Source organism: Ahaetulla prasina, chromosome 5, assembly GCF_028640845.1.
Source record: "Ahaetulla prasina isolate Xishuangbanna chromosome 5, ASM2864084v1, whole genome shotgun sequence".
NCBI classification, from domain to species: Eukaryota; Metazoa; Chordata; class Lepidosauria; order Squamata; family Colubridae; genus Ahaetulla; species Ahaetulla prasina.
The window spans coordinates 10583815-10608595 of record NC_080543.1 but is presented as its reverse complement, the minus strand read 5'-3'; the positions used below and the strand labels follow the sequence as shown (position 1 = coordinate 10608595).

Genomic DNA, 24781 nt, shown 5'->3' with positions numbered 1-24781 from the left:
CTGGTTCGGTGAGCATGCGTGTCGTATTGAAAATAGAAGCTCAGCTGCTTACCTTCCAAGTCAGCAACGATAAGTAGAACAGGGGGGAATCAGCTGTGCCACACAATTGAGATGAGCTAGAAAGCAGGAAATAAAGGACAGGATAGGGCGGGGACGGGTGGGCGGAGCCAGCTGATTGTTGGAGCTACCGGTTTGCCTGAACCCATCCAAACTGGCTGAATTCCACCTCTACTCAAGGACCTCCTCCTCCTCCTCCTTGTCGATCAAAGGGTTGGCAGTTCAGCGGTTCGAATCCCTGGTGCCGCATAACAGAGTGAGCTCCCGTTACTTGTCCTAGCTTCTGCCAACCTAGCAGTTCGAAAGCACTTAAAAAATGCAAGTAGAAAAATAGGGACCACCTTTGGTGGGAAGGTAACAGCGTTCCGTGCGCCTTTGGCATTGAATCATACCGGCCAAATGACCACGGAGACGTCTTTGGACAGCACTGGCTCTTTGGCTTGGAAACGGAGATGAGCACCGTCCCCTAGAGTTGGGAATGACTAGCACATATGTGTGAGGGGAACCTTTACCTTTACCTTTACCTTTACCTTTACCTTTACCTTTACCTTTACCTTTACCTTTACCTTTACCTTTACCTTTACCTTTACCTTTACCTTTATAGGCCTTCTGTAAGGCTGACAGAGATGGAGCTAACTTCATCTCCAGAGATTATGCATGGGAGATACATGCCCACCAAGCCACGCCCACTATGCCATGCCATGCCCGCCATGCCATGCCCACCAAGCCACGCCCACTATGCCATGCCATGCCCACCAAGCCACGCCCGCTATGCCATGCCATGCCCACCAAGCCACACCCGCAGAACCGGTGGTAAAAAAAAATTGAAACACACCCCTGAAATGGAGCATCCAACACAACGATAGTTAAAATCTGCATCACAATCTAAAAACAATCCAAAATAAATAAATTTTATTTATTTATACGCCACCTTTCTCACAAATGGGGCAGAGGTGGGATTCAGCAGGTTCTGACCAGTTCTGGAGAACCTGTAGCGGAAATTTTGAGTAGTTTGGAGAACCGGTAGTAAAATTCTGACTGGCCTCATCTATTTTCTGCCTCCCAAGTCCCAGCTGATTGTTGAGCTACCGGTTTGCCTGAACCCATCCAAACTGGCTGAATTCCACCTCTACTCAAGGACCTCCTCCTCCTTGTCGATCAAAGGGTTGGCAGTTCAGCGGTTCGAATCCCTGGTGCCGCATAACAGAGTGAGCTCCCGTTACTTGTCCTAGCTTCTGCCAACCTAGCAGTTCGAAAGCACTTAAAAAATGCAAGTAGAAAAATAGGGACCACCTTTGGTGGGAAGGTAACAGCGTTCCGTGCGCCTTTGGCATTGAATCATACCGGCCAAATGACCACGGAGACGTCTTTGGACAGCACTGGCTCTTTGGCTTGGAAACGGAGATGAGCACCGTCCCCTAGAGTTGGGAATGACTAGCACATATGTGTGAGGGGAACCTTTACCTTTACCTTTTATAGGCCTTCTGTAAGGCTGACAGAGATGGAGCTAACTTCATCTCCAGAGATTATGCATGGGAGATACATGCCACCAATACTTGAATTGCAGCTGTGGTAATTTTCTAAACTAGAAAATTCCTGTCCTCATTTGTGATTCCTAACCTGCCAAAGATATCTCAGTTATTCTGGACCCGGTAATTTAAGGATTGGTGGATTCTTGGCGGGGTGGTGCAGTGGCTAAAGATGCAGCTCTTGCCTCACGATCAGGAAGCTGTGAGTTCGATCCTAGGTAGCGGCAGATATTTCTCTCCCTGGGCAAATTGAGTAATTATCTGCTGCGAACTCTGCATTGGTGATAGGAAGGGTATCCGGCCCGTAAACACTCAGCTCGATTCAGTTGCTCCAACTCCACCCTGATGTAAGGGATTATGGGGTCATTAAAAGACCTCCCCCCCCCAAAAAATAAGGTGGATTCTTGGCAGCCCTCCCTGCCCAGCAAATGTCGCCATCTGGCAGCAAAATATCTGCCAATCATTCTCCTCCATGTGGGAAGGCAGGAGATTTTATAAAGAGCTAGATCACCAGATTTAGTCATCTGTCAAGGTTTGCTCCCATTTGGTCCAACTGTTTTGCCCAAATGCATTCAGAGGAAGCCTAGAGAAGGGATGTCCAACCTTGGCAACTTTAAGGCCTGTGAACTTCAACTCCCAGAATTCCCATAGCCAGCAGAAAGAACTGAAGAAGCTTCTTGGGTGAGAAGCAAAAAGTATTCGAAGAAAACACCAAGAAAGTCCAGTTGCCTTTTGGAAAAAAACACACCTTTGGGTTGACAACTTAATGGCATATTAATCAATCAATCAATCGATCGATCGATCAATCAATCCAGGGCATTTCAAATCTCCCCACCTTTAGAAACCTGGAGCCACTGCTGCTTCTCAGAAGCAATTCTTAGACTTTTAAAAGCAGGTATGTGAGGAACCGATCCTCTATTCTTCTACATTACAAACAGATCAGGGGTGGTACTGACTTACCTTCGGTACCGGTTCACAAATGTAAGCGCGCGTGCTCGCTTTGCGCATGCTCGACACCTCTGCGCATGTGCCGGACCTTCCGCGCATGCGCAGAGTGTCAAAAACGGGACGTGATGACATCCGGGTGGGTGGGCAGAGCCTCCTGCAGCCGCCGCTACTGGTTCGCCTGAACCAGATAGAAGCGGCTGAATACCACCCCTGAAACAGGTGTTTCGTAACTAAGACGGGGGTCCCTCCTGAACCTCAAGGAAGTTCATTTGCTTGCTTACTCTTTCTTTGTTTCTCTCATTCTCGGCTTCAAGTTGCTTGATTTCACCCAGTAGCTGATCAATGACATCTTCCTTTATTTGAATTCTGAAAGTAATTAAAGACGAAAATAAGCTGTCCCGCTTTTAGAAAATACAGGATCTCTTTGCAAGGAAAGATAGAACACACGTGGAAGAAACAGGTTCAACATTCGAACTCTTTGCTTCAGGTTTCATTAAAGGGAATACAGGGAAAGTGTGAATCAATGAATGTTGGTGCAACAGAGCGCAAAAACCTCAATTTTTGTGGTTATTTTACCGCAATATTTATCATCTCCACAACGCAAATGAAGATAAGTGATTAAAACGAGGTCATTTCAGTGGTGGCATTCAGCAGGTTCGGACCAGTTCGGGCGAACCGGTAGTGGCGACCTGTGGGTGGGCCACCCCACCCGCCCCAGCGCTATGCCATCCTATTTAGCCACGTTTTCTAAGCAACGCGAATGCGTGCAAGCCCTGCACGCGAGCAAAGCGCATGCGTGGAAGGCCGCACACACGCATGAAACGCGAATGTACTTTTTGGTGCACAGCGAACCGGTGGTAAAATTATGTGAAATCCACATCTGCATTGCAAAAGATGACATCCTCTCTGATTGAAATGGACAACTGAGAGTAAGGGCTACTCTGTCTTCCCAACTGGTCTAATAAACCAGATTTTTCCGGCACTTGATTAATCTCCATGAGCTGGAAGCACACACTTAGTGACAGTTTAATCAAGGGTTTAACACAGTGGTAGTCAACCTGGTCCCAACCGCCCACTAGTGGGCGTTCCAGCTTTCATGGTGGGCGGTAGGGGTTTTGTCCCATACTGAAGCACTTTCCTTTTTTTTAATTTAATTGATTTTTTTTAAAAAATTCATAGCATTATTTAAAAACATTTTCATTAGGTTTTCATAAAATTCCCCATGACAGTTTAAATTTCTGAAAATGTACTATTTGTATCGCTCGCGCATAAGTTTAGTTCACGTTACGTAAGTGAAACTAAATGGCGCTATAGTGCGACCGCAAACAAAAGAGCCTCATCCCAGAATAGCTCGTGCATCTCCCCCCACACCATCCAGCTGTAACAGACAAGCAGACCTGGTGCCGGCGCCCACCCCAAACCCAATCCACGATGCACGAGAGGCATGCGCAGACGACGATACATGGCACATTACTGTGGAACCGATGCGGTTATAAAATTTTACTACTAACAGAGATACAAAAGTGGCCGGTAGGTATAAAAAGGTTGACTACCCCTGGTTTAACAGCTATTTTTACGGATTTTCCCATCATTGTATCCCAAAGAAGCTGACGGCTAGCAGTTCCTATCCCATTTCTTGCAATGGTGAAATGTAAAATTTGTTACTACCTGTTCTGTGGCCATGGCTTGGTGAGGGGGTAATGTGACTGGGTGGGCGTGGCCAACTTTTTTTTTTTACTTTTAAAAGCATTTTTTCTACAACCTCTTCGGCCAAAAAGGTTGTAGAAAAAATGCTATTAAAAGCCTCTGACGATCCCAGCTGAGCCGCACAATCATCAGAAGCTTTTTTTAAACTTTTAAAGGCATTTTTTCTTCAGTCAAAGAAAAATTGCTTTTAAAAGTTAAAAAAAGACCTTTGATGATTGCGTAGCTCAGCTGGGCGTGGGGGGGGGGCAGGGATTTTTTTCTACTGGTTCTCCGAACCACCTGCCCTCCATCGCTCCTGGACCAAGTGATCCGGTCTGAACCAGGAGCATTTCACCCCTGATTTCTTGGTAGTTTTATGTAGAATGGGGGGAAAAATAAGATAAATCAGTAATGCGCCTCCAAAGTAGACATAATCGTGGGAAGAACAGTTTTCTGCTGCTTTTTCACTTCTCAGTGTACTAAAGCAGGGGTCCCTCAACTTGACAACACCAAGACTTGTGGACTTCAACTCCCAGAACGACTGGCTAAAAAATTCTGGAAATTGAAGTCCACAACTGCCAACTGAGATGTAGTTCCTAGCAGGGCCTTGTTTTGTGTGTACCATCTAGGACTTGGAGCGATCATGAAGTTTGAGTTTGATCATGGACTTTGAGTTTCATCATGGAGGGAACAGAATTAAGTAATCCAGTGGCCAGCAAAGGCAATTGAGATGTCATTCCTAGCAGGGCCTTGTTTTGTGTGTACCATCTAGGATTTGGAGTGATCATGGAGGAGTAAGGATTAAGTGGTGGGGTGGCCTAGAGGTGGAGCTCTTGCCTCATAATCAGAGGCTGTGAGTTCGATCCTAGGTAAAGGCAAATATTTCTCTCTCTGGGCACAATGGGAATATATCTGCTGAACAAAACTCTGCATTGGCGACAGGAAGGGCATCTGGCCATTAACCACTCTGCTAGCTCCATTCAGTTTCCCAGACTCCACCCCGCAAAGGATTATGGGGTCGTTAAAAGATTATGATGATGGAGGGATAAGGATTAGTTAACCTAGCTGGGGAATTATGTTGTGCCTCGTCCTCCCTCCTCTCCTCAGCCGGGCCCCTCCCGTCTACACCCAGGCCTGTTATCAGACTCTGAGTCTGATAATGAAGATGAACGGCTTGTCATGCCTCCAGCCCCTGGCCCTGGATTCCAGAAATGAACAAACAAACTTGATAAACCTCACTCCTACAGTGTGTGAGCAGGAAGCCAGCCACGTGCTGGAATTACTGACAGCAGATCCAGCTGAAGAGAATTCACGGTGGGAGGATCCTCGCTTCCGGAGATCTGAGAGGTGACGCCAGCAGAAGGAAGGGAGGGGCAGGCCTGGATAAATGCTGAGTCATGGAGCCACACCCCACAGCCTATATAAAGGACCTGCTTGTGGCATTCTAACCTTGAGTCAAGCAAAGTCTCATCTAGTTTGCTGCTATCAGACTCTATCGCTGAAGTCACAACTTGGACTCCTGCCTGCCCTGATAAACCTCGAAGGAATTTGACAAGCTGCAGAGGCTTCGTTGCCACGTTTGATACGGACTTCCTAGACCTGGTCGTCGGAGGGGGAGTGGGACACGACAAATTATTTCAATCCAGTCCAGACTGGAGCTAAATCTAACCAGGTTCAATGGTTATTCAGTTGGATCTTTGACTCTGCTTATTTATTTACAGATCAACATTCTATGCCTGTTGAGTCTCTTGGAAATCGTGAGTGGGCCAGCCATACTATTTAGGCACGTTTTTGAGGCCAGGTGCATGCGCAGAAAGTGCTCGCACCAGCAAAGCACATTGGGAAGGCCGGGCTCTCATATTTGTGAGCTGGTAGGGAACGCGGTGGCTCAGGGGCTAGGACGTTGAGCTTGTCGATCGAAAGGTCGGCAGCTCAGCGGTTTGAATCCCTAGTGCTGCCGTGTAACGGGGTGAGCTCCCGTGACTTGTCCCAGCTTCTGCCAACCTAGCAGTTTCGAAAGCACGTAAAAATGCAAGTAGAAAAAATAGGGACCACCTTTGGTGGGAAGGGAACAGCGTTCCGTGCGCCTTTGGCGTTGAGTCATGCCGGCCACATGACCACGGAGATGTCTTTGGACAGCGCTGGCTCTTCGGCTTTGAAACGGAGATGAGCACCGCCCCCTAGAGTCGGGAACAACTAGCACATATGCACGAGGGAAACTTTACCTTTACCTTACGGAAAGTAGGTGAATACCACCCAGGTCTGGGTTCAACTTACCTTTACTACCGGTTTGCATGTGCACACTTTTGCGCATGCGCAGATCGTCAATGATGACATCAGGGCAGATGGGTGGAGCCTTCCGCCGCCATTACTACGGGTTCGCAAGAACTGGACCGAACTGGGAGCAACCCACCACTGATACAACCCCTGAATTGGATATTGAATAGTCGTAGTATTACTACATCCCCCTTCCCCCAAACTAGGTAGTCAGTTCACTAAATAGAGCTGAAGTAAAAAATTGAATTTTTTTTATGACTTATACATACTGAAATGCCAATAGGGCTTCTGGAAAATAGGTTCTAGGCTCTTTGGATATTTGTGAGGTCCCTTTCTTCTTCTTCTCTTTCTTCTTTTCCTTTGCCATGGCTTGTCTTTTATGAGGTCAAACGAATCTAGAAGTCAAGAAATTAAGGCAGCACGTAAGCAGCGGGCAGATGATCCCAATACAATCTTACACAGATTTCTGAAAAATCTGTTCTGCTAGGTTTATTAATACTGATTTCCTGACAATGTGGTATAGACAGCAGCCTAAATAATAATTTATTTATCTAGATTTTTCTCGTTCTAGGAGAAAGGCTTATTTATCAATTGAAAGCTAAGTTTTGGAAATGTTTATGGAGATTCTCAGTCATCCAGGTCACGGTTGTCCCAAAGGTGCTTTTTCAATCGGCAACCAAACCTGTCGTGTCCCACTCCTCCTCTGACGGCCGGGTCTGGGAAGTCTGTATCAAGCGTGGCCACGAAGCCTCTGCAGCTTTGCCAAATTCCTGTCAGAGTTCTCAGGGCAGGCAGGAATCCAAGGTGTGACTTCAGCAACCAGATTAGACTTTGCCTGACTCAAGGAATGCCAGAAAGCAGATCCTTTATATAAGCCATGGGGTGTGGCTCCATGACTCAGCACTTATCCAGGCCTGCCCCTCCCTTCCTTTTGCTGACATCGCCTCTCCATTCTCCGGAAGCGGGGATCTGTCCACTGTGTCTTTTCGTCCTCAGCTGCCGGTAATTCTAGCTCGTGGCTGGCTTCGTGCTCACATGCTATAGGAGGGAGGTTTGTTTGGTCAGTCTGTCCGGGCATGGTGCCAGGGCTGGGGGCTGGAGGCATGCCAGGCCATTCTTCTTCACTATCAGTCTCTGGCTCAGACAGCAGGAGATGGGAGGGGCCCGGCTGAGGAGAGGAGGGCGGGCGAGGCACAACAAAACTGATTTTTCCTTGAAGACTTTTCACTTCTTATCCAAGTTCTTTTTCAGAACTAAAGAAGCTTCTTGGATGAGAAGTGAAACATTTTCAAGGGGAAAAAAAACCCCAAGAAAATCCAGTTGCTTTTTGAAAAAGCACCTTTCAGATAAGTTTTGGAAAGCAAATCTCTAGCAGGTGTAAACTTGAATTAGCACAGCTTTGATTGAATAAACATTCACAACCCATTTTAATCAGAGGAGCTGAGCAAAAGACATAATTGTTCATTCAGAGCTGATATGCTAGTATCAACAAGGAATGACAAAAGATGATAGTTGACACTGTTATAATGTAAAACAGGTTTTTGTATAACTTCAAAACACCCAGATTTCCACACACACACACCCCACCCCCATTAATGAATTCCTTCTATCCTAGCTAAAATGAAAGAAGACTTTTACTCTGTCAAGCTTTTGAAGATTTAAAATGGGTGAAATCTGGGATGAAAAAAAATAGAAAGCAAATTCATATTTCTGGCTTTTATATGTGAAAGAAGGTGCATTTTTCAATAATTATTTGATTTCTTTCATTACTGGAGACTTTTTTTTAATTGAAAAAGTTTTAACAAACAAAAATATTTTTCCCCCTTTTCCCCCCCTCCCCCCCTCAAAACCCCCTCCCCCCTCCCTCCCCCCCCCCCCCGCTTCCCGGGTCATTCACAAGGTATTGTCATACATAAACCAAACATAGAGTAAAAATTTTCCCTTCTAATCCAATTAACCTCATCCGAGTCTTTTCATTTCCTAACCTCCCCCATTACATTCTAAAATAATACATCCTAATTATTCAAAGGCAATCTGATATCTCTTAATCTGATATCTGTTTTGTATATAATCAATCCATTTTTTCCATTCAATTAAATATCTTTCTTGAGTATTGTCTTTCAAAAAGGCTGAGATTTTAGCCATCTCAGCCAAGTTAGTAACTTTCAATATCCATTCTTCTATTGTAGGTAATTATTTTTTCTTCCAATATTGTCCAATCAGCAGCCTTGCTGCTGTTATTAAGTTCAAAATCAATTTAATCTCAGTCACTGTACAATCCGTTATAATTCCCAAAAGGAAAAATTGCGGCAGGATCTTTATCTTCTTCTTCAACATTACTGGAGACTTTTAAAAAGAGAGTGGACAGTCATATGTCATAGGATCTGCTGCTTGAGCAGAGGGGATTGGACTAGATGACCTCCAGAGTCTCTTCCAACTCTTGTTATTCTGTTCTGTTCTTCTCAACCCTTAAGAAGCCCATCTAATGATTTCAGAATGCTCTGGCTTTTTAAAGTAGAAAAATCATATTTTGGCTCTTGGTCCCAGTTCTTTATCTGTGCTAAAAAAGAACAATCCAAAACTCAAACAGAAATCCTTGTTTCTGGAATTGAGATTTTAAAATATTTTTTTCCCAATTAGAAATGATCGTGTGTTCTGAGTCAAAAGCAATCACAATTCTTCCAGATGACAATAAAAAAATGAGAGAATGGAATGTGATAGAAATATCTTTGCTCGCCCCCAAATACCACAGTTATGGAGTTTGCTCTCCAAGTGTGAGATTGTCCCCTGAAGAATTCCAAAATATGGAACATGTGGCAACACTTTAATAAAATAACATATTACAAATATTAGTTCACGAACAGTACAGCATTTTATTAGAACACAATGTAACGTATTCAGTACATTTATTTCATGTAGATAGACACGTAATGTTTTTTTATTATTATTATTATGGAAGCTGTTTTATGAGAAACATCCAGGTTTGGTCAGCCTTACCCAAGTCCCTCTAAAATTAAAGGAATTTGAGCTACACACTATAATTTATTGTCTCCTTGCGTTCAGAGTAAGATCTCACAAATACCTTAGCTTGCATGCTCCTATTTCAAGGAGCAACCAAAAGACGTTTCAGATCAGCAGGGAAGGAAAAGAAGTGAGTTAAGAACAAGAAATTCTTCCTTTAAACATGAATTGGGTTGCTTTTAGGTTTTGCAGGACGGAAAGAAGGAAGGAGGGAGGGAAGGAGGGAGGGAGGGAAGGAAGGAAGGAAGGAAAGAAAGAGGGAGGGAAGGAAGGAGGGAAGGAAGGAAGAAAAGAGAGAGGGAAGGAAGGAAAAGAGGGAGGGAAGGAAGGAAGGAAGGAAGGAAGAAAAGAGGGAGGGAGGGAAGGAAGGAAGGAAGAAAAGAGGGAGGGAGTGAGGGAAGGAAGGAAGGAAGGAAGAAAAGAGGGAGGGAGGGAGGGAGAGAGGGAGGGAAGGAAGGAAGGAGGGAGGGAAGGAAGAAAAGAGGGAGGGAAGGAAGGAAAGAAAGAAAGAGGGAGGGAAGGAAGGAAAGAAGGAAAAAGAAAGGAGGGGGGGAAGGAAGGAAGGAGGGAGGGAAGGAGGGAAGAAAAGAGGGAGGGAGGGAGAGAGAGAGGGAAGGAAGGACGGAGGGAAGGAAGAAAAGAGGGAGGAAAGGAAGGAAGGAAAGAAGGAAGGAAGGAAGAAAGAGGAGAGAGGAGGAAGGAGGGAGGGAAGGAAGAAAAGAGGGAGGGAAGAAAGGAAAGAAAGAGGGAGGGAAGGAAGGAAAGAAGGAAGGAAGGAAGACAGACAGACAAAAAGAAGACGGAAGAGTGGATAGAAGGAGAAAGGCAGAAGTGGGCAAGAAAGAGGGATGAAGGAAAGATCAGAAGGAAAGAAGGAAGGAAAGGGGGAAGGGACAAAAGAAAGAAGAGAGGAAAGAAAGAGGAGGGATGGATGATGGAAGGAAAGGGAAAGAGAAAGGGGAAGGAAGGAAGGAAGGAAGGAAGGAAGGAAAGACTATTTTGCCATCCTTCCTCGCATCCCCTTCCCCACTCCAATCCCGTTGCCAATGCAGGCGCCCACCTCCTGCTCAACAGCGCCGCCCTCCCGCCCTGCAGGGGAACTGCCTTACCCAATTTCTCTCTTCTTGGAGGAAGATGGAAGGGGGGGGGGAAAGTCGGCTTCGAGTTGCTGCCTTTTGATTGGCTGCCACTGCAAACTTTGCTAGTTGCCGGGGTAACCGCGCTAAGCCAGTTCAAGGAGCCTACGGCCGGCTTCCTCCAGCGAGTCCTTCTCCTTTTTGTAACGGGAGAATGGCTCCCCCTTGTGTCAAAATTTAAAAACTGCAGTAAATTAGACGCCGATGACGAAAGTGACGAGCTGGTAAAGCTTTTAATTTGGTCTTCAAAAACGGAGTCAGTCATGCCTTTTGTAATCAAATCTTTATATTACAATGAACATACAATATTTTCTTAGGAAAAAATAAATAAAGAACAGACCTGAAAAGGAGGCAAATCTGAAAGAGGTGCAAGAGGATTAAAAATGTTTGTATACAAAATGTTTATGTAAGTTAACTTACAAAGGAAAATTGAAGAGCAAAACCAAGAAAAGAATTAAATAACTCTAAAGGACTGCTTTCTGAAATAAAGAGCTATTTTTATAATAGAGGATATATGGTTGCTGTTCTCTATATATGTATTTCAATATGTCCATGTAATTACTTTTTCTCTTTTATTGACCCATTATTTTTATTGTGCTTCAGAACATTTTCCTTCCTTTTGTAATCAAATCAGTTCTTTTTCTTTTTTTTAACAGTCCTTGAAAGAAAGAAAAAACCTCAAAGACAGGAGATACCAGGATTCAGGATGGCTCTCTGTAAACCACCTGAACAATTTTTATTTTTTAATCATCTCCCTTTGGCTCATTTGCTACAGTACTTTAATTTCTACTTCAACAACTTAGGGTATTTTTTAAAGAAATTTTAATTCTACCCTTTTGCGGTGTAGGAATTTAGCACCCACCCCCCTCCTAAAGAATGAAATATTTTAGAAAATATTTAAAAAGGCAGAATATATTTCCCTGGATGAGAAATGGAGAAACATGTTTTAAAGACAAAGCAGCTTCCTGACTCCCCCCCACCTTTGTCAATGGGCCATTAAAAGCCTCAGCTAAACTCACTCATTCTCCCCACCTTTCTTAATGGGCCATCATCATCTGCAACATAATAGAACCCATCTAGAACAGAAACTCACCACATGGCAAGGCTCAGGCAAGCTTGAGGGACAACCTACAATGTTAGCTAAGACCCCCCACCCCCTGGGAGTCTGACAGCCAATCAGGGTACTCTTCTTGTGCCCCAGGAAATTCAAAGCTCAGAAAAAGCATAAAACCAGGGAGCACACAGGATCTCAGCCCTTTTCTGTTCAGGAACTCAAGCCATGTGATTCTGACCACCATTAAACCATCTTTCCAAGCAGTCTCCATGTTTCCAGTGTCTTTGTCCCCACTTGGAACTGAACCCAGATGGATATTTCTTCCAACTGCGGATAACATTTTGATTACAAATTTTATAAAGGAAGAAAGGAAGGAATGGAAGGGAGTAGAAGTAAGAGTAGCAGTAGGAGTAAGGAGTAGGGAGTAGGGAGAAGGGAAGAGAAGGACCAGGGGAGACAGGATAGCAGTCTTCCAATATTTGAGGGGCTGCCACAGAGAGGAGGGGGGTCAACCTGTTTTCCAAGGTACCTGAAGGCCAGACAAGAAATAGTGGATGGAAACTAACCAAAGAGAGATTCAATTTGGAAATAAGGAGAAATTTTCTGACAGTGAGGACAATCAACCCATGGAACAGAAGTTGCCTTCAGAAGTTGTGGTAGCTTCATCACTGGAGGCTTTCAAGAAGAGACTGGGCTGCCATTTGTCAGAAATGGTGTAGGGTCTCCTGCTTGGGCAGGGGGTTGGACTAGATGACCTACAAGGTCCCTCTGTTAATCTGTTAAGGGAGAAGAAGAGGGAAGGAAAATCCATCTGGTTCAGTTCCAAGCCAGAAGGAAGACACTGGAAACATGGAGGCTGATTGGAAAGATGGTTTATTGATGAAGCAGAACCACATGGGATTGTAGTTCTGGACAAAATGGACAGCTGACAAAATGGAGTTGAGAGTGGGTGGTTTTATACCTTCTCTTGGGCTTTGCGCTTGAGCTTCTTGTTCTTGTGCAAGAACATGTATTCTATTGGTTCTTGTCAGACTTCCCATGGGATCATGTAGGGGTTATGTAGGGGTCATAGCTGGCTCTATAGGCAAAGTACAAATCCTAGGTGTTTGTCTGAGCTATGTTTGGTTGAAGTTTGGACTGCTCTGAGGTTGATGCAATGAAGGAGCTTGTGTTCTGAAAGGATGTTGGGTAATTCCACAGGATGGAAACAGGATGAAAGCCTGTTTTGGCTCTTGGGTGAGAGTATTTGCTTATGAATAGAGATATCTAGATACTTGTCTTCTTTCAATAAGTTCTTTATCTCTTAAGTACTGACATCCATTCTGGGCTATTAAGGAAAGTGGGGGTTGCTTTCTGCCTCTCAAAAAACATGTTTCTCCACTTCTCCCTTCGGGAAATATAATAATCTGCCTTTTTAAATATTCCTCAAAATATTTCATTCTTCTAGAACAGACCTGGGCAAATTAAGGCCCGCGGGCCACATCCGGCCCTTTGTACGTCCCTGTCCGGCCCGCGTGAGGCCAATCATAAACACCATAAATTAAACTTTTTTTTTAACTTTTATTTTGAAAAATAAATTGCACTGGTTCAATAATTGTTTTTCTTATTTAACCAATAGACCACAGTTTCACATAACCTAATATACATATTTACAGAGTGCTTTATTCTTCTGATTATCAGTACCAGCTATTCAAAATATTTAATTTAAGTATTTTACAATGAAAGAAAGTTGGTGGCCCTCTGACACAATTCAGGCTTCTCATGCGGCCCCTGATAAAAATTAATTGCCCACCCCTGTTCTAGAAGGAGAGGTTGCTTCAGAAAGAAAGAAAGAAAGAAAGAAAGAAAGAAGGAAGTGTTATGTATCTTTAAATGTTTTGGCGGGAAACAAGCACGTTGCTGATTGGTTGAAGCCGCCGGTTAAACAGTATATAAGGAGAGGTTTTTCCCCAGCCAGGCTGCTGGGTTCACCCTATATTAAAGAGCTGTTGTCACTACCCTGGTCTCCAGCCTCGTTACTTCCCGAACTTAACACTGGCGACGAAGGTGGGATCTCGAGGCTAAGGAGCACCAGAACCGAGCTGAAGCACGGAAGAACCGAACCCAGCAAACCCCGGGCAGAAACGCGGAGATGGCCAGTTACACTCCGCCCGCGCCGTTTGACCCAGCCAGAGAGAAATGGGGAACGTACATGACCCGTTTCGAAAGCTTCCTAAACAAATGAACTGCAAGGAGTTCAGACAACCGCAAAAGGGCATACTTCTTGAGCCACTGCGGTCCCGAGGTCATCGATATCGCGGAAGCCCTGGCAGAGCCAACGCCAGTACAATCGGTACCGTGGCAAACTCTGCAACACTGCTAAAACCATTTCGCGCCAACGCCGTCCAAATACGTCGGCGTTTTGAATTTGGAGGCGCCGACAGCTGAGGGCGAATCCATCGGCGACTACATGGCGCCCTGCGGAAAGCCTCCAAAGACTGTGGGTACCGAGACCTGGACGAGGCGCTGCTGGAGCAACTCATCCGTGGGGTCAGAGACATGCGTTTGCGGAGGCGGCTGCTATCGAAAAGCAATCTAACGCTGGCAAACGCCCTGGACGAAGCCAGAGCGCATGAAATGTCCACCCAAGCGGCGGAGACCCTGCAACAGCCACTCACACCGAAGGTGAGCACAAAATCAACCCCGGTGCACCAAGAAGAGATCCAGACCGAATCCGACGGTGAGGATGAGGAAGGGGTTTGTCGAACCGAGAAACGCGGCAAAGAAGACCGGGACGAATGCGGAAGTTGCGGAGGTCAACACCAGCGCCAACACTGCAAGTTCAAGGACGCTACATGTCGGCGGTGCGAGAAGAAGGGGCACCTAGCTCAAGTCTGTCGAGCTCCCAACCTTCCCGCCGAAAATTCAAATCGGCCAATCAGAGCGCGGATCGGCAAGGCGACCCGTGATTGGCTCAAACAAAAAGGCGCGAACTCGAATCAACGACTGTGATCATAGGCGCCACAACCCGGGTGGAGAAGAAAATCTTCACCAAGCCCAAAATAGAAGGAGTACCGTGCCGACTAGAAGTGGACACAGGGTCAGCGATCACCATCATGTCCTGGGACACTTTGGCGAAGGCGTTGCCATCAGTTGCGAAGCGCCACCTGCAAACACAACGGCTACGAGTCCACGACTACCAAGGGAATCGCATCCCTGTTCGAGGGACCACCTCTGTCCGAGTCGAGTACGGACCACACAAGAAGACCCTGCCCATCACGATCGTCGAAGGGACCCTGCCTAGTTTGTTGGGACTAGACTGGTTCCGTGCATTGGGCATGGGAGTGACTGGCATCTACAGAAGTGACTGTAACCTAAAAGACACACTCATGAACGAGTTCAAAGATGTCTTCAAGGACTGCCTGGGCAAGTACAAGGGGACCCCTATTTCCTTCAACTTAGACCCCCAGGTAGCCCCATTAGGTTAAAGGCAAGGAGAGTCCCTTTTGCCCTTAAACCTAAGATTGACAAGGAGATAGATAAGCTCATAAATCAGGGGATTCTGGTGCCAGTCGATCACGCAAAGTGGGAGACACCAATCGTCACCCCAGTAAAACCAGATGGGTCAGTTAGAATCTGCGCTGACTACAAGGCGACGTTAAACAAAGCCTTACAGAAAAGCGCTTACCCGGTTCCCGTGGTGCAACACTTACTGCACTCGTTGGGGCAAGGGCAAGTCTTTGCAAAGTTAGACTTGGCTCAAGCCTATCAACAACTGCCGTGAGACGCCAACACAGCAAGCCCAAACGATTGTAACTCACAGAGGTGCTTTCAAGTGTACCCGATTACAATTTGGGGTGAGTGTGGCACCGGGCTGTTCCAAAATTTAATGGAACGACTTCTGCAAGGGCTCCCAGGGTAGTCCCTACTGATGATGTATTGATATCAGCGAAAATTTAGAGGAATTGGGGAGCGCTTGAGAAAAGTTCTGGGCATTTTCCGGTCAGCGGACTAAAGGTTAAAGTGAACAAATGCCAGATAGGGGTAGAATCCGAGTTCTTGGGCCACCGAATAGACAAGAAAGGAATTCACCCACTGAGAGCAAGGTCAAGGCAATCAGAAAGGCTCCAGCGCCCAAAACAAAACAGAGCTACAGGCATTCCTGGGGCTAGTGAATTTTTACGTGTTTTTAAAAACAAGGCGACCGTTGCTGAGCCGCTGCATAAGCTTCTGGGAAAGAATACTGTTTGGTCTTGGGAAAGTCGGAAGCTAGGGCTTTCAAGCAGTAAAAACCTACTCTCGGCGATAGCCTACTGATCCAGTATCATAGCTCATTGCCTTATTACTGGTTTGCGATGCCTCCCTTACGGGTGGGGCTGTGCTCAGCCACAGACTTCCAAACGGCACAGAAGCCCCTATAGCCTTCTACTCCAGAACGATGTCCTCAACAGAGAGGAACTATAGCCAGTTGGATAAGGAAGCGCTAGCAATTGTGTCAGGGTAAAAAGTTTCACGAATCGTTTTGGTAGAGACTTTGAAATTGTTACTGACCATAGACAGTTGCTAAGGTTGAGAAAGACTGCTGTATCATCTCTTTTTTTTTTATTTTCACGACAATATACACAAGCATCAACATAAAATAACTACATATCATATAAGCATATATATGAGCAAAAGTATGCAATAACTATATTAATTTGATATAATGAAAGGAAACAATAGGACAGGAACAGTAGGCACGCTGGTGCTCTTATGCACGCCCCTTATAGTCCTCTTAGGAATGGGGTGAGGTCAATAGTAGACAGTTTTTGGTTAAAGCTTTCCTCTTCTTTAATAATTCTCCATTCACTCATGAATAATTATTTTGTTCAAGAAAAGCAACTCCCTTTTTGCTAGATTCATCCCCTATCAAAGCAAAAGAGATTCAAGGGCCAAATTTCCTAAGCCAAGCAAAATGTCACAGGTCCGGTTGATTTGGCATAAACCTCTACCAAACAGTCCAATTTTCTTATCGTGTAAAAACATGTTTAAATATTTATTTAGCAGGAGGAGGTGGTGGTTCTTGTCAGCTGGCTCATGACCTCAGTTCCTTTTGGGTGGATTGCTCTTCCACGAAGTTAGCTGAGTGAGCACATGCTTTGGCTAGGCTAAAATGGGCTTGTGGTCTTCTCTGTCACAAAATAAAAGACAGAAAGTTGCTTGTGTTACTAAAACTGGGAGCTTAATCTACACCCACAGTTTTTGATAGATCAAATCCTTCCATCCAATTAAATGAGTTTTCTAGGGCTTAAAGACAGAAAGTGGAAGATAAGGAAAGCTTATTCGCAGTGACAAGGAGTCAAATTAGTCACACCATTGTACCATGATACGTTTTTTAGATTTGAAATAGTTGCACAAAACTCTAAAACCCACAACCAGATAATAGATGTCCGTACGGTATCATTTTAATCCCCTTTCCTCCCTTTTTGTTCAGGTGTGATACCAAGATGTCTGAGGCTGCCTGTGTCTGCCAAAAGCCAACATTTTGGGTACGTGGAAAACAGAATTTGTAACTAATTGTAAGTTTTTTGTTTTGTTTTGTTTTTAAAAAAATCCACTTTTTGTAAGCACAAAATAGCAATCGCTTCAGATTGGGATGACTAGATGAGGCTCAAAGCCTAGAGAAGGCCAAGGTGGTGACATCCTGTGTGGACCTCGTGAGTGTGGGTCTGGTGTCATTCCTCGTGCTAGGGACTCGTTTGTCAATAAGGGCGGGTTTCCAAATGGCTGGTAGGCGGGAGGTATCATCTCGTTTGTTCATGCTGTGTGGGCGTTTTTCTATCTCGATGGCTTCTCTGATTATTCTGTTGTTAAAGTGTTCAGTTTTGGCGATAGTTCTGGTCTTTTTAAAGTCAATATCATGTCCTGTAGCTTTAAGGTGTTGGACCAGGGAAGAAGTTGGTTCCCCTTTTTTGACATTTTTTGTGTTTTGTGTTTTTTTGAACAGACAGCACTACTTAACCTGAAAAAAGATACCAGCATAATAATCCTACCAGCAGACAAGGGCAATGCTACGGTGGTTATGAACACATCTGACTACCAAACCAAATTAACCAACCTACTCCAAGACCCTGCATACAAGCCCCTAAAAACAGACCCCACCACCTACCTAGAAAAAACCACTAGATCCAAAATAAAAGCCTCCCCCATCAGCGAAGAAACCCAACAAAGAATCATTCCCAGAGAGAAATCATCCAGATGCCCTAAGCTCTATGGTCTCCCCAAGATACACAAAGAAGGAACCCCACTCAGACCCATAGTTAGCTAGATAAGCTCATAAATCAGGGATTCTGGTGCCAGTCGATCACGCAAAGTGGGAGACACCAATCGTCACCCCAGTAAAACCAGATGGGTCAGTTAGAATCTGCGCTGACTACAAGGCGGCGTTAAACAAAGCCTTACAGAAAAGCGCTTACCCGGTTCCGTGGTGCAACACTTGCTGCACTCGTTGGGGCAAGGGCAAGTCTTTGCAAAGTTAGACTTGGCTCAAGCCTATCAACAACTGCCCGTAGACGCCAACACAGCGAAGCCCAAACGATTGTAACTCACAGAGGTGCTTTCAAGTGTACCCGATTACAATTTGGGGTGAGTGTGGCACCGGGCTGTTCCAAAATTTAATGGAACGACTTCTGCAAGGGCTCCCAGGGTAGTCCCTACTGATGATGTATTGATATCAGCCGAAAATTTAGAGGAATTGGGGGCGCTTGAGAAAGTTCTGGGCATTTTCCGGTCAGCGGACTAAAGGTTAAAGTGAACAAATGCCAGATAGGGGTAGAATCCTCGAGTTCTTGGGCTACCGAATAGACAAGAAAGGAATTCACCCACTGAGCAAGGTCAAGGCAATCAGAAAGGCTCCAGCGCCCAAAAACAAAACAGAGCTACAGGCATTCCTGGGGCTAGTGAATTTTACGCGGTCTTTTTAAAAACAAGCGACCGTTGCTGAGCCGCTGCATAAGCTTCTGGGAAAGAATACTGTTTGGTCTTGGGGAAAGTCGGAAGCTAGGGCTTTCAAGCAGTAAAAACCTACTCTCGATAGCCTGCTCATCCAGTATCATAGCTCATTGCCATTATTACTGGTTTCGATGCCTCCCTTACGGGGTGGGGCTGTGCTCAGCCACAGACTTCCAAATGGCACAGAAGCCCCTATAGCCTTCTACTCCAGAGCGATGTCCTCCAGAGAGGAACTATAGCCAGTTGGATAAGGAAGCGCTAGCAATTGTGTCAGGGTAAAAAGTTTCACGAATCGTTTTGGTAGAGACTTTGAAATTGTTACTGACCATAGACCGCTGTTAGGGATACTGGCTGGCGACACCAACGCCTGTGGCACTTTCGCCACGATTGACCCGATGGACTATCTTCTTAGCCGCTTATTCCTACAAGCTGCAGCATCGACCGGAAAAGAAGTGGGGCATGCGGACGCTTTAAGCAGATGCCCACTACCAGCGGCGATCGAAGACCCCACTCCGGGGACGCCCATCCTGCTAATTGACTCTTTGGACTCTGGCCCAGTCACATCTAAGGAAGTGGCTCGAGCATCACACCGGGACATTACTTTGAGGACTGTACTCGGTTGGGTACAAGAGGGTGGCCGCTGCGCGGGCGGCGTTTAAGGAATTTGTAAAAAGCGTGGGGAACTCTCGGCTCAAGGGGTGCCTGCTGTGCGGCGATCGAGTGGTGAACCCGGAGAAATTGAGGGAAAGGGTATTGGACCTCCTCCACGAGGGTCACCCAGGGATCGTAAGGATGAAGGGGCTAGCAAGAAGCTATGTTTGGTGGCCACTAATGGACTCAGAAATTGCTGAGAGGGTAGGAAAATGCCAGGCTTGCCAAGAGTCCAGACCTCTACCCCAAACGGCCCCAGTCAGGGAATGGGAAAAACCCCAAGGGCCCTGGTCGAGAATCCACATTGATTTTGCTGGCCCTTTCCACGGCCAAACCTTCCTAGTGGTAGTCGATGCTTTCTCTAAATGGTTGGAGATCATTCTCATGAGATCCATGACAGCCGAGGCAGTAATCGCAGCCCTGCGGCATCTATTTGCAACCCACGGGTTGCCCGACACGATAGTATCTGATAACGGCCCGCAATTCACGGCAACCCAGTTTGAGGAATACTTGGCAGATGAGGGCATCCGACATGCCCTCTCTGCGCCTTTCCACCCTGCGTCGAATGGCCTTGCAGAGCGTTCCGTCCGGAGCGCTAAAGAGGCATTGTCCAGACTCAAGCCAGGCGACTGGCAAACAAAGATAGATTTCTTTCTGGCCGTTCAGCATAGAACCCCCAGCACTGCTACAGGCAGAAGCCCAGCCGAATTATTGATGGGACGGAAGCTCCGGTGCCCACTCGACCGGTTAAATCCCCATTACACACCAGAGGGTTACAAGGGGGAACTGGAAAAAACGAGAGAAATGGGCATAGGCGACCGAGTGTGGGCCCGCAACTATGGGGACGGCCCAAGTTGGCTAGCAGGGCAAATCGTGAAAGCAACCGGTCCAAAGTCATACTTAGTTGAGTTGAAAGACAACCGAGTATGGAGGCGCCACATAGATCAAATCAGAAAAAGAATAACCGAGAAATCCGAGCTAAATGAAACAGACCCTGACCACACATTATTTGAACCCACAGCTGACCCTAACCCGGGAGAGGCGCAAGACTTAGCTGAGTTCCCGGAGGTCCAGCGACGCCATCAGGTTCCCTTGAAACAGCAGGGACGACTCTGCAGTAATCCCAGGCCGGATGGCCTAGCAAAAGAGCCGGAAAATAATCCAGGGCGGATGGCCTAGAGAAAGAGCTGGGAGGAGCAAAAGCCTCCGACCAGCTCAACCCACTCCAAGGACTGAACCGCGCAGGTCCGAAAGAATCAGGAGACGCCCAGGTTATTTGCGTGACTACGTCGAAAAATAACATGTAAATAATATGTAAATATAGGTAAAGTGTTTTCTGGGAGGGGAGGAGTGTTATGTATCTTTAAATGTTTTGGCGGGAAACAAGCACGTTGCTGATTGGTTGAAGCCGCCGGTTAAACAGTATATAAGGAGAGGTTTTTCCCCAGCCAGGCTGCTGGGTTCACCCTATATTAAAGAGCTGTTGTCACTACCCTGGTCTCCAGCCTCGTTACTTCCCGAACTTAACAGGAAGGAAGGAAGGAAGGAAGGAAGGGAGGGAGGAAGGAAGGATACATTTCCCCAGAAATAATAGAATAGAATAGAATTTTATTGGCCAAGTGTGATTGGACACACAAGGAATTTGTCTTGGTGCATATGCTCTCAGTGTACATAAAAGAAAAGATACGTTCACAATAAGTTGTGAAGGCAATTATGTACTCTGGCCGGATTATTTATTTATTCATTTATTGGGTTTTTTATGACTGCCTATCTCATACAATGTCTATGGGCAGCTCACAACAATCCATCAAACATGGTTTAAAGTATTATGGCGCCAGACCAAACACCCTTCCGGCTGAATCCTCATCCATCCTAGCGCAATGCTTGGTGGAAAAATTGACTGTGGAATTCTGGGAATTGAAGTCCACATATCTAAAAAGTTGCTAAGGTTGAGAAAGACTGCTGTATCATCTCTTTTTTTTTATTTTCACGACAATATACACAAGCATCAACATAAAATAACTACATATCATATAAGCATATATATGAGCAAAAGTATGCAATAACTATATTAATTTGATATAATGAAAGGAAACAATAGGACAGGAACAGTAGGCACGCTGGTGCTCTTATGCACGCCCCTTATAGTCCTCTTAGGAATGGGGTGAGGTCAATAGTAGACAGTTTTTGGTTAAAGCTTTCCTCTTCTTTAATAATTCTCCATTCACTCATGAATAATTATTTTGTTCAAGAAAAGCAACTCCCTTTTTGCTAGATTCATCCCCTATCAAAGCAAAAGAGATTCAAGGGCCAAATTTCCTAAGCCAAGCAAAATGTCACAGGTCCGGTTGATTTGGCATAAACCTCTACCAAACAGTCCAATTTTCTTATCGTGTAAAAACATGTTTAAATATTTATTTAGCAGGAGGAGGCGGTGGTTCTTGTCAGCTGGCTCATGACCTCAGTTCCTTTTGGGTGGATTGCTCTTCCACGAAGTTAGCTGAGTGAGCACATGCTTTGGCTAGGCTAAAATGGGAATTGGTGGCTTGTGGTCAGCTCTGTCACAAAATAAAAGACAGAAAGAAAAGACAGAAAGGAGCTTAATCTACACCCACAGTTTTTGATAGATCAAATCTTTCCATCCAATTAAATGAGTTTTCTAGGGCTTAAAGACAGAAAGCGGAAGATAAGGAAAGCTTATTCGCCATGACAAGGAGTCAAATTAGTCACACCATTGTACCATGATACGTTTTTTAGATTTAAAATAGTTGCACAAAACTCTAAAACCCACAACCAGATAATAGATGTCCGTACGATATCATTTTAATCCCCTTTCCTCCCTTTTTGTTCAGGTGTGATACCAAGATGTCTGAGGCTGCCTGTGTCCGCCAAAAGCCAACATTTTGGGTACGTGGAAAACAGAATTTGTAACTAATTGTAAGTTTTTTGTTTTGTTTTGTTTTTAAAAAAATCCACTTTTTGTAAGCACAAAATAGCAATCGCTTCAGATTGGGATGACTAGATGAGGCTCAAAACCTAGAGAAGGCCAAGGAACGGGTGGTGATAGAATTAAGATGGTGGCATGCATATAAATATGGCTTATAAATTTAATTTACCACACAAATACAGCCAAGAAATAACAGCTTGAGAAAGAGGAAATATGGGGCATTTATGAGATGCTTATGCTATTATTTGAATATTCTTAATCCAAGTTTGTTTCTGCTTTTCAGCCCTGGAAAACAGCTTTCATTGCACCAACAGAGTAAGTTAAATACCAAGAACAAAAGAATCAAATGCTATCAAATATATATATATATATGTGTGTGTGTGTGTGTGTGTGTGTGTGTGTGTGTGTGTGTGTGTGTGTGTTTTCTGAGGTTTTCGCGAGTGTTTGTATGTAGGTCTTTGGTTATTCGGGTTTTCTCCCACGTAAAATTGGAAGTGTCTTGGCGACGTTTCGACGAAGTCTCATTCGTCATCTTCAGGCTTCAGCTTTGTGCTTCTAGGAGCAATGTGTGACTGCAGCTGTTTCTTCCTTTTTAACTGCTAGTGGGGGTTTGAACTGATTGGGTGGAAGCTTGGCTGTGCTCTGATTGGCTGGGGTTTTTTTTGTGCTCTGATTGGCTGGGGGTGTGTCCTGTTTCGGTGGGGGCTTGGTTGTGCTCAGATTAGTCTGAGTTGCAGGGGGATTTGAGCTGGTGAGCTGCATTGCTGTTGTTTGGCTTCATGTTTGTGGTCGTGCTACATCTTCATAGTGGGTGTCAGTCTGCTGCATGTATGGATTGGAGGGGTTTAAAATGGCTAATGTTGCAGCTGCGGTCTGGCTTCTGGTCCTTGGTCGTGCTTCATGATCATCTCGTTTGTTCATGTGGGCTGTGTGGGCGTTTTTCTATCTCGATGGCTTCTCTGATTATCTGTTGTTAAAGTGTTCAGTTTTGGCGATAGTTTTGGTCTTTTTAAAGTCAATATCGTGTCCTGTGGCTTTAAAGTGTGACCACCGCCCACACAGCATGAACAAACGAGATGATACCTCCCACCTACCAGCCATTTGGAAACCCGCCCTTATTGACGAACGAGTCCCTAGCACGAGGAATGACACCAGACCCACACTCACGAGGTCCACACAGGATATCACCACCACACATCCACCCAGAAAGCAGACCCAAACCCACACTGATCCTAAAGCACGACCAAGGACCAGAAGCCAGACCGCAGCTGCAACATTAGCCATTTCAAACCCCTCCAATCCATACATGCAGCAGACTGACACCCACTATGAAGATGTAGCACGACCACAAACATGAAGCCAAACAACAGCAATGCAGCTCACCAGCTCAAATCCCCCTGCAACTCAGACTAATCTGAGCACAGCCAAGCCCCCACCTAAACAGGACACACCCCCAGCCAATCAGAGCACAAAAAACCCCATCCAATCAGAGCACAGCCAAGCTCCCACCCAATCAGTTCAAACCCCCACTAGCAGTTAAAAAAGAAGAAACAGCTGCAATCACACATTGCTCTCAGAAGCACGAAGCTGAAGCCTGAAGATGACGAATGAGACTTTGTCGAAATGTCACCAAGATACTTCCAATTTTAAGCGGAAGAAAACCCGAATAACCAAAGACCTACATACAAACACCCGCGAAAACCTATATATATGAGAATAATACCAGTGGTGGGATTCAAATAATTTAACAACCAGTTCTCAGTTCAGCCAGGGTTCAGCCAGGGTGTGTGACAGGCAGCACTCGGCCTCCCTGCAGCCTTCTGGGAGCAAAAACGGGCCATGGGGGGGGAGAGCCACGCAGCACCCCTTGCACCCCATTTTGGGCCTAGTAGGCCTCCCTGCACTTAGGAGCCAAAACAGGGCACATGGGGACTCCTGGAAGGGACGGGGCAGGGCAGGGCAGGGAGGGTTGGGGCCAGCCAGCAATTTAACAACCGGTTCGTCTGAACCGGCTGAATCCCACCACTGAATGGTACCCTACATGGTTTAGATAGAACTCTTTCCACAGCTATCTGAAATTCTGGGGAAATATGACTTCTTTAACTATTTTACCTCATATACATAAATTAGTTGAAGGATTTGGTTTCAAAATAGGTCTACGCTAGTTGGATATTTTCATTTCCTCTTATTCTTTCCCTTCATCTGCATCTTCTGCTTTCGTCCCCTTTTTCCTCCTCGTGCATCCTTTTAACTTTGTTAATTTCTTGACTTCAATATTGTTTAACTTGGTAAAATTTGATCTTGTTTGTCAACTCGGTTTTTAACTGTGCTTTTAGTCACCTTTTTAATCATATTTTGTGATGTTTTTTGTAAACCACCCAGGGTTACCTAGGTAACATAGGTTGATGCAGAAATTTGATAAACAAACAAGTAAATTTGACTCCATCCATTTTCTCATATGGAATTAAGTTTCTAACCCCATTGCTTAATATAGGGTTAAATCACC

The 24781-nt window shown here is 45.3% G+C and overlaps 1 protein-coding gene across 2 annotated transcripts in view; it reads right to left on the bottom strand.

Moving 5' to 3' along the window:
- CCDC83 (coiled-coil domain containing 83) overlaps nucleotides 1–10659 on the bottom strand; it is a 42127-nt gene extending 31468 nt beyond the window's left edge. For both annotated transcript variants that reach the window (XM_058185678.1, XM_058185679.1), the window contains exons 1-3: nucleotides 10628–10659; nucleotides 6767–6892; nucleotides 2816–2900 (exon numbers count right to left, since the gene is read on the bottom strand). In XM_058185678.1, coding sequence (XP_058041661.1) covers nucleotides 2816–2900; nucleotides 6767–6864 — 183 coding nt within the window. In that variant the 5' untranslated portion in view covers nucleotides 6865–6892; nucleotides 10628–10659. The remainder of the gene's footprint in view (nucleotides 1–2815; nucleotides 2901–6766; nucleotides 6893–10627) is intronic.
- Between the last annotated feature and the right edge of the window lie 14122 nt (nucleotides 10660–24781).